Here is a 12,287-nt window from a genome sequence, read left to right on the forward strand (position 1 = left end):
ACCTGACTCAGCCAATCTGAGTTATGGGGCTGCCTCTCGTGCTTGTCTCGTTGGTACAATTCGTAATATCGCCGTTCAGCTTTCACTGCCTCGATCTCCTCCTTAGGACGGCATTACTCCCCAGCCTGCGTCCAGGGTCCTGCTCCATCCAGGATCTCCTCCCAGGTCCATTCCTCCTGATCGCGCTGCTTGGTCGATTTTTGGTGGGATCTTCTGTTACGTTCGTTATAAGGATCGGACCAAGGTGCAGCGTGGTATGCGTACATTCTTTTTATTAACAGAATGAACACTTAATTAACCAACAAAATAACAAAACGAACCGTAAAGCTACACAAACTAGTGCTGAACAGGCTGTATAGACAAGATCCCACCAACAAAAAAGGGAAAATGGCTACCTAAATATGATTCCCAATTAGATACAACGATAAACAGCTGTCTCTGATTGAGAACCATATCAGGCCAACATAGAAAAATACAAAAACCCCTAGAACTACAACCACCCTAGACATACAAAAACCCTAGACAATATAATAACTAGCGTACCACCCCGAGTCACACCCTGACCTAACCAAAATAGAATGAAAACAGAGATATCAAAGGTCAGGGCGTATCTCTCCTACAGAATAGATGACAGTTATGAGTTAATGGGTGTGTGTGTCTGTGTGTGAGTAGAACCTCTATCTGATCATAGGAAGGAAAATAACTCCAGACATAATTACCAGAAGGTATATACTTTATTCCAATTCAAAGTATTATAGAAGGAGATAAAGATAAAATACATGCAAATAATATCTATAACATGATCACAGTTACTGAATATAGTCTCATTTTTGTTGTGTGCATTTCGATAATGTCTAAATACCAATCCTTTAAACGTGAGTGGTTAGTCCTGCTCCAAAGACAGTCAACAGTTAACTGTAGTCTGACAGTGGTTAGTACTACGATCCAAAGACAGTCAACAGTTAACTAGTTTGACAGTGGTTAGTCCTGCTCCAAAGACAGTCAACAGTTAACTGTAGTCTGACAGTGGTTAGTACTACGATCCAAAGACAGTCAACAGTTAACTAGTTTGACAGTGGTTAGTACTACGATCCAAAGACAGTCAACAGTTAACTGTAGTCTGACAGTGGTTAGTGCTGCTCCAAAGACAGTCAACAGTTAACTGTAGTCTGACAGTGGTTAGTACTACGATCCAAAGACAGTCAACAGTTAACTGTAGTCTGACAGTGGTTAGTGCTGCTCCAAAGACAGTCAACAGTTAACTGTAGTCTGACAGTGGTGAGTCCTGCTCCAAAGACAGTCAACAGTTAACTGTAGTCTGACAGTGGTTAGTACTACGATCCAAAGACAGTCAACAGTTAACTAGTTTGACAGTGGTTAGTACTACGATCCAAAGACAGTCAACAGTTAACTGTAGTCTGACAGTGGTTAGTACTACGATCCAAAGACAGTCAACAGTTAACTGTAGTCTGACAGTGGTTAGTGCTGCTCCAAAGACAGTCAACAGTTAACTGTAGTCTGACAGTGGTTAGTCCTGCTCCAAAGACAGCCAACAGTTAACTGTAGTCTGACAGTGGTGAGTCCTGCTCCAAAGACAGTCAACAGTTAACTGTAGTCTGACAGTGGTTAGTACTACGATCCAAAGACAGTCAACAGTTAACTGTAGTCTGACAGTGGTTAGTACTACGATCCAAAGACAGTCAACAGTTAACTATAGTCACCTCGATCAGTCTAACCGGTGTCTGTATATAGCCTCTCTACTTTATATAGCCTGTCTTTTTACTGTTTTATTTCTTTACTTACTTGTTCACCTAATACATTTTTTGCACTATTGGTTAGAGCCTGTAAGTAAGAATTTCACTGTAAGGTCTACTACACCTGTTGTATTCAGCATTTCACTGTGAGGTCTACACCTGTTGTATTCGGCGCATGTGACAAATAAACTTTGATTTGATTTAGTCTGACAATTACACAAACTAGCTATGGACAAAGTCACACTTCTGTGACAAATAAATCATTTCTGCCAACATTCTGTATATGTGCAATACAAGCACGGTAGAGTAGCGGACCACCAACGATGACAAGAAAAGTCACTTTAGTTGCATTGTTCTGTCTCTCTCACTGTTTAACCCATCCATCCAATAGCCACCATCAGTGCTATACATGATAATCAGAGAATCAATCAACTGAATGGAAATGACTGAAAACATAATCCACACTCAAAATGTACATGGTAACAATGTAAAACATTTGTTCTGTAAAAAGTTAAATACTGCCAATTTGGCATCTTGGCTTTTTAGTGTAGCTAGCAATATATCATCAGTCGTCAAAATGTCCTTCCTCTACAGTAGACAGGCTGATAGATCATTAAAGGAACTGAGCGATGTTATGAGTGAATAATGTGTTAGGGCTCTATTCAGTCTGGATAATGTGTTAGGGCTCTGTTCAGTCTTGATAATGTGTTCGGGCTCTATTCAATCTGGATAATGTGTTAGGGCTCTATTCAGTCTGGATAATGTGTTAGGGCTCTATTCAGTCTGGATAATGTGTTAGGGCTCTGTTCAGTCTTGATAATGTGTTAGGGCTCTATTCAGTCTGGATAATGTGTTAGGGCTCTGTTCAGTCTTGATAATGTGTTCGGGTTCTATTCAATCAGGATAATGTGTTAGGACTCTTCAGCCTGGATAATGTGTTAGGGCTCTATTCAGTCTGGATAATGTGTTAGGGCTCTATTCAGTCTGGATAATGTGTTAAGGCTCTGCTCAGTCTGGATAATGTGTTAGGGCTCTATTCAGTCTGTATAATGTGTTAAGGCTCTGCTCAGTCTGGATAATGTGTTAGGGCTCTATTCAGTCTGGATAATGTGTTAAGGCTCTGCTCAGTCTGGATAATGTGTTAGGGCTCTATTCAGTCTGGATAATGTGTTAGAGCTCTATTCAGTCTGGATAATGTGTTAGGGCTCTATTCAATCTGGATCGCTGAAGTGTTACACATACAGCACTAGAAATGTAAAGGTAATTTCCTATTGAGCCGACATTTGCAGCTTTTACCGTCAATGCAGTCTCTGCTAACGCGAAGGCATTGCCTTCAAATTTCAATCACGCTGTGATGCTCAATTACCGCGATACGGATTGAATAGAGCCCTAAGTGTCATCAACATTTAAACATCTGAGAAAGCAGCGATTCTGATCATAAAGGAAGAAATATAGCAATAACATAATGTTGCTGTAGTGTTCTCTTGTTCTGGAAGAATGGAAACAAACTCATAACAAAAATGTAAAAAAAAATAAGAAAAAAATCACGTACTTGTTTGTTCTATTCTAGAACTCCTAGAATCCTCACAGGGTTAGTCAATCAAAATGGCCACCATGTCTAGAGATGGTATTTTGCCTCTGACTACTCAGAAATCTCTGTTACCTCAAACACGAAGTCATGCTCTCATTCACTTATACATGTGTAGTTAGACAGATAGCGGGTGATAATAACAAATCATTTTCATCATTTTTGTCACCCGTGAAGGCAGATTCAGTATCATTTGGAAGAAGAATTATTAGGAAATGTTTAAAAAAAATAAAAAATAACTCATCACAACAATTCCTGACTTTAGTAAAATCATAGCTGATTGATTTTTGTTGTTTTTGTTCATGAGGAGAAATTCTAACTGTACACCAACTAGAGTCCCCATGCTGTAACTCACATTTACCATTGATCAAATCAAGCCCCGGCTGGAACCTCACAAAAATGCTTTTCTAACCAGCTAAAACATGTCCTAACCACCATCTGTTTCAGCACAGCACAAAACAGCAGGTCTATACGAGGGCAGTAAGTCCATAGACTTCCTTTCAGACATGGAGACAATCACTGTCTCCTAAATGACACCCTATTCCCTCAAAGGTGCACTACTTTTGACATGTATTGAGTAGTGAACTATGTAGGGAATAGGATGTCATTTGGGACACTACATCAAACCAGTTCTTATTGATCCAAAGTGCCTTTTGTTTTCTTGTTTTCTTCAAACTGTTCCTTTTTTGGGGGATGGGTTATTGATTAAGAATATCCTCAGGTAATAGGGAAAGAATGAAAGCTGAGTGTGATTGATAAGGATACAATAACCCTAACCCCGATAAAATCATAACCAATCTGCCAACCAGATATCGTGAACTGGTGAAAGAGGGAATTTGTAACGGATTCTGGTTTTGGTTCTGAAAAGCCCCATGTCAGTTGGATCTGTTGCAGTGATGTGCTGAAAGGTGGCCCGGTTAAAATGTATCAATCTACCTATAAAACATCACGATAAAGTAAAAACTAAAAAGCGGTTTGATCTATAATACATCACAAAATAATAACCTAATTAACTTAGAAGATGATTAAAAGATAAAACAGAAATAAGACTGAAATATAAAGAAGCTAGGCTTCATTAAAAATAAGATATCCCGGTAACACTTTACACTTTACATGACACCAAGCATCAAAACATGTGGTGTAATGTCAACTGACATAAATTGTCATAATCTGTCATAATATGGTCTTAACAGCCATGTTGCGACATTGTGTTATTTTATGGCTGGTTATGACATATACATACATGACATATCTACATACATCTACATGCATGGGCGACAGGGTAGCCTAGTGGTTAGAGCAATGGACTAGTAACCGAAAGGTTGCAAGTTCAAAACCCCGAGCTGACAAGGTACAAATCTGTCGTTCTGCCCCTGAACAGGCAGTTAACTCACTGTTCCTAGACCAGTTAACTCACTGTTCCTAGGCCGTCATTGAAAATAATAATTTTTTCTTAACTGATTTGCCTAGTTAAATAAAGGTTAAAAAAATAAGAGTGCCAAAAACCTACCACGGTAGTTATTTTAGGGCTGGTTATGACACATACATAAGAATATAAAATCTCACAAAACCTAGCACAGCACACAAGGCAAAACCTTCCATTACACCATAGCCTACTTGTCAACAGTATGTTTATGTAATTTAAAATGTTCTGAAATTGACCATATTAAATTATCATTGTAATTGTGCACACATTGATGTCACACATGCACCCCGTCCCCCCGTCCCAGTCCCCGTGGCCCCCCAGTGCCTGGGGCAAATGCAAGAGCAGATTTCAGGAGCAGGACAAGACAAGACACAGGAGGACAGGAGCAGGACAAGACAAGACACAGGAGGACAGGAGCAGGACAAGGCAAGACACAGGAGGACAGGAGCAGGACAAGGCAAGACACAGGAGGACAGGAGCAGGACAAGACACAGGAGGACAGGAGCAGGACAAGACACAGGAGGACAGCAGCAGGACAAGACAAGACACAGGAGGACAGGAGCAGGACAAGACAAGACACAGGAGGACAGGAGCAGGACAAGGCAAGACACAGGAGGACAGGAGCAGGACAAGGCAAGACACAGGAGGACAGGAGCAGGACAAGACAAGACACAGGAGGACAGGAGCAGGACAAGACAAGACACAGGAGGACAGGAGCAGGACAAGACAAGACACAGGAGGACAGGAGCAGGACAAGACACAGGAGGACAGGAGCAGGACAAGACACCATCTTTTTGACTAATGACTGAAATAAGGGGATGTACGTGAAAAGCCTATCTGATTATGATGTCATAAAGCTTCTTGACAGTGTTATAAAGAGTATTTTCTACAAGTTATTTAAAATATGATGACTGTTAACAATTCATTACAACAACAACAACAACAACAACAAACTTACAGCATATAGGGTTCATAACCAGCCATGAAATAACACAATATGTCACAACAGGTGTAAATATATGGGTCATGATAGTGTTATGACAGGTTATGGTATGGTTATGGTAGCTGTTAAGACATATTATGACATGGTTATGATCGTGTCAAGGGTGTCAAGTAAAGTGTTACTGAAGTCCCATAATAATAACACGTTTTTATAAAAACAGAAACATACTGTTGATTATTGGACATTAACGTAAGTAGAGGAGAGTATTTTTGATGTTTGTTTGGCAATAATACAACTTCTTAGACACATTATTTAGTATTATTACTTGGTGTAGATTTTCTTGCTCTTCTTCTCTCAAAAAATACAACTGAAGGCACTTTGATTTGACAAAAACGTATAAACATGCTGGCACAGCCAAGCAGCAGTACGTATGTATCATATTGTATAGTATAGCCAGTGGTGTATAGTACTTAAGTAAAAATACTTTAAAGTACTACTTAAGTCGTTTTTTGGGGTATCTGTACTTTATTATTTACTTTTTTGACAACTTATAATTGTACTTCACTACATTCCTAAATAAAATAATGTAATTTTGAATCCATACATTTTCCCTGACACCCAAAAGCACTCCTTACATTTTGAATTCTTAGCAGGGCAGGAAAATAGTCTAATTCACAAACTTATCAAGAGAACATCCCTGGTCATTCCTACTGCCTCTGATTTGGCGGACTCAGTAAACACACATGCATGCATCTTTTGTAAATTATGTTGGCGTGTACCCCTGGCTATCTGTAAATTAAAAAACAAGAAAATGGTGAGGTCTGGTTTGTTTAATGTAAGGAATTTTAAGTGATTTATACTTTTACTTTTGATACTAAAGTTGATTTAAAAACAAACACTTTTAGACTTTTACTCAGGTAGTATTTTACTGGGTGACTTGCACTTTTACTTGAGACATTTTCTATTAAGGTATCTTTACTTTTTATTCAAGTATAACAATTGGGTCCTTTTTCCACCACTGAGTATAGTATGCGAGGTCCCCGGCCCAGGCTCCAGGCAATAGCCCCATCACCACCACACAGAGCTAACATGTCCTAACTGGGACTCCAGCTTGTGTAAACCAGGTTATATCCCAAATAGCACCCTATACCTTATCTAGTGCACTACTACCAGGGGCCATAGTAGTGTACTATGTCAGGAATATGTGCCATTTGGGGCGAAGCCCTAACCTAACGTACCTAAACTAACCTTCCAAATCAATACAGTTCTTGACACAACTTCAGATATATCATTTTGGGTTTTCTCCGGCTCATCATTAAAAACAAAAACTATTTAAAACAACAATGTAAAATACATGAATTAAAAGAAAAAAAGGCAGGATAATACAATGCTTGAATGCTATTGTCAGGAAGCCTGGGGCCGAGGTGAGAGGAGTACAGGCAGGCAGCCACCCAGATCAGATGTGGGGGTTGGGGGATAAGGAGAGCAGCAAGCCCCTTGCCTTGCCGGCCGGCCAGCAGGTAAGACACCCTAGATGTAAAGGTGTGGTAGAGAAACAACCAGGTAAAGATGATGGACAGATTGAGAATGCCAGCCGTGTGAAAAGATTCAGGGACCTTTGAATAAATTGTGTGTTCACAGGCCAGCCTTGAAGACACAGACAACAAAAAGAAAGATATAGAAACAACAGAATAGCAGTGCCTCAGTCGGCCATGTTAACATGTATGCTGCCCGATGACAGATATCATTCATATCCAGGAAGGAGGAAAATATTTTAATCAAGGCAACTACACATCGTTCACTGGTCTGAGAGTTTGACTAGGCAGCAGGTAAACGTGTGGACTATAGGAGTGAAGAGCAGTGTCTCTCCTATAGAGCCCATTGTAGCTAATCCCAGGCTCCTCTCCTCTCTCCTATATACCTGCGGGTCAGAGCATGTTGTTCCACTGCTCAAATCGTGTGGTGGGTCATGACTAAACACCCACCTCAATTGGTGGGTCATGACTAAACACCCATCTCAATTGGTGGGTCATGACTGAACACCCACCTCAATTGGTGGGTCATGACTAAACACCCACCTCAATTGGTGGGTCAAGTAGCAAAAAAAAGTTTGTAAACCGATGTTGTATACTATAGCTTATCAGTGAGCAGGCCCAGGTCCGGCTTGGTCTATAACCATGTGAGGAAGTTCTCCTTGTCCATCTTGGTGGCTGCCAGAACTGACTCCATGTCGTTTAGGATGTCGGAGCTCAAGGCTTCCTGGAGACTAGGCATTAGCTCTTCCCCCTCCACGGCCATGCTCTTGTTCTCCAGCGTGCCAAGGTCTACATCTGTCCCCGGGATGACGTCCAAGTAGTCAGGGAAACGACTGGCCTGTGTTCCCATGGAGACCGGCAGGGAGTCCCCTGATTATGACAAAACAACCACATGGATGAGTTATGTAAAGTTATGAAGCATTATGATGTTGTTATAATGTATTATGTTATAATGTATTATGACGTTGTTATAATGTATTGTGATGTTGTTATAATGTATTATGTTGTTGTTCTAGTGTATTATGATGTTGTTATAATGTATTATGATATAATGTATTATGATGTTGTTATAATGTATTATGATGTTGCAATAATGTATTATGATGTTGTTATAATGTATTATGATGTTGCAATAATGTATTATGATGTTGCAATAATGTATTATGATGTTGTTATAATGTATTATGATGTTGTTATAATGTATTATGATGTTGTTATTATGTATTATGATGTTGTAATAATGTATTATGATGTTGTTATAATGTATTATGATGTTGTTATAATGTATTATGATGTTGCTATAATGTATTATGATGTTGTAATAATGTATTATGATGTTGTTATAATGTATTATGATGTTGCAATAATGTATTATGATGTTGTAATAATGTATTATGATGTTGTTATAATGTATTATGTTATAATGTATTATGATGTTGTTATAATGTATTATGTTATGTATTATGATGTTGTTATAATGTATTATGTTATAATGTATTATGTTATAATGTATTATGATGTTGTTATAATGTATTATGATGTTGTTATTATGTATTATGATGTTGTAATAATGTATTATGATGTTGTTATAATGTATTATGATGTTGTAATAATGTATTATGATGTTGTTATAATGTATTATGATGTTGTTATTATGTATTATGATGTTGTAATAATGTATTATGATGTTGTAATAATGTATTATGATGTTGCAATAATGTATTATGATGTTGTTATAATGTATTATGATGTTGCAATAATGTATTATGATGTTGTAATAATGTATTATGATGTTGTTATAATGTATTATGATGTTGTTATTATGTATTATGATGTTGTAATAATGTATTATGATGTTGTAATAATGTATTATGATGTTGTTATAATGTATTATGTTATAATGTATTATGATGTTGTTATAATGTATTATGATGTTGTTATTATGTATTATGATGTTGTTATAATGTATTATGATGTTGTTATAATGTATTATGTTATAATGTATTATGAAGTTGTTATATTGTATTATGTTATAATGTATTATGATGTTGTTATAATGTATTATGATGTTGTAATAATGTATTATGATGTTGTAATAATGTATTATGATGTTGTTATAATGTATTATGTAATAATGTATTATGATGTTGTTATAATGTATTATGTAATAATGTATTATGATGTTGTTATAATGTATTATGATGTTGCAATAATGTATTATGATGTTGTTATAATGTATTATGATGTTATAATGCATTATGATGTTGTAATAATGTATTATGATGTTGTTATAATGTATTATGATGTAGTTATAATGTATTATGATGTTGTAATAATGTATTATGATGTTGCAATAATGTATTATGATGTTGTTATAATGTATTATGATGTTATAATGTATTATGTTGTAATAATGTATTATGATGTTGTTATTATGTATTATGATGTTGTTATAATGTATTATGATGTTGTAATAATGTATTATGATGTTGTTATAATGTATTATGTAATAATGTATTATGATGTTGTTATAATGTATTATGTAATAATGTATTATGATGTTGTTATAATGTATTATGATGTTGTTATAATGTATTATGTTGTTATAATGTATTATGTAATAATGTATTATGATGTTGTTATAATGTATTATGTAATAATGTATTATGATGTTGTTATAATGTATTATGATGTTGTAATAATGTATTATGATGTTGTTATAATGTATTATGCTATAATGTATTATGATGTTGTTATAATGTATTATGATGTTGCAATAATGTATTATGATGTTGTTATAATGTATTATGATGTTGTAATAATGTATTATGATGTTGTAATAATGTATTATGATGTTGTAATAATGTATTATGATGTTGTAATAATGTATTATGATGTTGTAATAATGTATTATGATATTGTTATAATGCATTATGATGTTGTTATAATGTATTATGTTGTTGTTCTAGTGTATTATGATGTTGTTATAATGTTTTATTATGTTGTAATAATGTATTATGATGTTGTTATAATGTATTACGTTGTTGTTCTAGTGTATTATGATGTTGTTATAATGTATTATGATGTTGTTATAATGTATTATGATGTTGTTATAATGTATTATGCTATAATGTATTATGATGTTGTTATAATGCATTATGATGTTGCTATAATGTATTATGATGTTGTAATAATGTATTATGATGTTGTAATAATGTATTATGATGTTGTAATAATGTATTATGATGTTGTTTTAATGTATTATGATATTGTAATAATGTATTATGATGTTGTAATAATGTATTATGATGTTGTAATAATGTATTATGATGTTGTAATAATGTATTATGATATTGTAATAATGTATTATGATGTTGTAATAATGTATTATGATGTTGTAATAATGTATTATGATGTTGTAATAATGTATTATGATGTTATAATGTATTATGATGTTGTAATAATGTATTATGATGTTGTAATAATTTATTATGATGTTGTTATAATGTATTATGATGTTGTTATAATGTATTATGATGTTGTTATAATGTATTATGTTATAATGTATTAAGATGTTGTTATAATGCATTATGATGTTGTTATAATGTATTATGTTGTTGTTCTAGTGTATTATGATGTTGTTATAATGTTTTATTATGTTGTAATAATGTATTATGATGTTGTTATAATGTATTACGTTGTTGTTCTAGTGTATTATGATGTTGTTATAATGTATTATGATGTTGTTATAATGTATTATGATGTTGTTATAATGTATTATGCTATAATGTATTATGATGTTGTTATAATGCATTATGATGTTGTTATAATGTATTATGATGTTGTAATAATGTATTATGATGTTATAATGTATTATGATGTTGTTATAATGTATTGTTATAATGTATTATGATGTTGTTATAATGTATTATGATGTTGTAATAATGTATTATGATGTTGTAATAATGTATTATGATGTTGTTATAATGTATTATGATGTTGTAATAATGTATTATGATGTTGTTATAATGTATTATGATGTTGTAATAATTTATTATGATGTTGTTATAATGTATTATGATGTTGTAATAATGTATTATGTTATAATGTATTAAGATGTTGTTATAATGTATTATGATGTTGTTATAATGTATTATGTTATAATGTATTATGATGTTGTTATAATGTATTAAGATGTTGTTATAATGTATGATGATGTTGTTATAATGTATTATGATGTAGTTATAATGTTTTAATATGTTGTAATAATGTATTATGATGTTGTTATAATTTATTATGTTATAATGTATTATGATGTTGTTATAATGTATTATAATATTGTTATTATGTATTATTATGATGATGTAATAATGTATTATGATGTTGTTATAATGTATTATAATATTGTTATAATGTTTTATTATGATGATGTAATAATGTAGTATGATGTTGTTATAATGTATTACGATGTTGTTCTAGTGTATTATGATGTTGTTATAATGTATTATGATGTAATGTCCTAGTATTGTCCCATAATGATCCTGACTAAACAGCCCAGTCCATTGAATAACTTAATGACAAACCACTGATACTGGAAGTGTATTGACAACACTGTGAGTTAATCACATCATCAGACATACTGACTGATACCAGACCATCTCAACATCAGGTCCATGCTGCTAACTGGAGCTAGTATGTCTCACCTGTGTCCATCTCGTCCACACCGTTGAGAAAGTCATCAGGGGTTCGGGGGACACTGTCCAAACTGTTGAGGAAGTCGTCGGGGGTACGGGGGACACTGTCCACACTGTTGAGGAAGTCGTCGGGGGTACGGGGGACACTGTAGCTGCTCATACTCAGACCACTGTCTGTGCTCTCATCCCTGGAGTGGTAGGTCCCACTGTGGAGACAAGATACAGGACACATCAAATGTTATTATTTTATAATGTAATTACTGTTAAACCTTATAGTAATTTCTATAATAAAATCTGCTGAGAGAGGGCGGAGCATTGAGCCGGGGAAGGGGAGGGACCCGAATCAC

The 12,287-nt window shown here is 34.6% G+C and overlaps 1 protein-coding gene across 1 annotated transcript in view; it reads right to left on the minus strand.

The window, feature by feature from the left end:
• Positions 1-2,407: 2,407 nt before the first annotated feature.
• The window catches only part of LOC110503298 (Yes1 associated transcriptional regulator), an 80,340-nt gene continuing 70,460 nt past the window's right edge, over positions 2,408-12,287 (minus strand). The window contains exons 7-8 of the mRNA XM_036961713.2: positions 11,950-12,146; positions 2,408-8,116 (exon numbers count right to left, since the gene is read on the minus strand). Of these exons, the coding sequence (XP_036817608.2) occupies positions 7,881-8,116; positions 11,950-12,146 (433 nt within the window). The 3' untranslated portion in view covers positions 2,408-7,880. The remainder of the gene's footprint in view (positions 8,117-11,949; positions 12,147-12,287) is intronic.

This window comes from Oncorhynchus mykiss, chromosome 24 (assembly GCF_057628025.1).
Source record: "Oncorhynchus mykiss isolate SJ-2025 chromosome 24, ASM5762802v1, whole genome shotgun sequence".
NCBI lineage: Eukaryota > Metazoa > Chordata > Actinopteri > Salmoniformes > Salmonidae > Oncorhynchus > Oncorhynchus mykiss.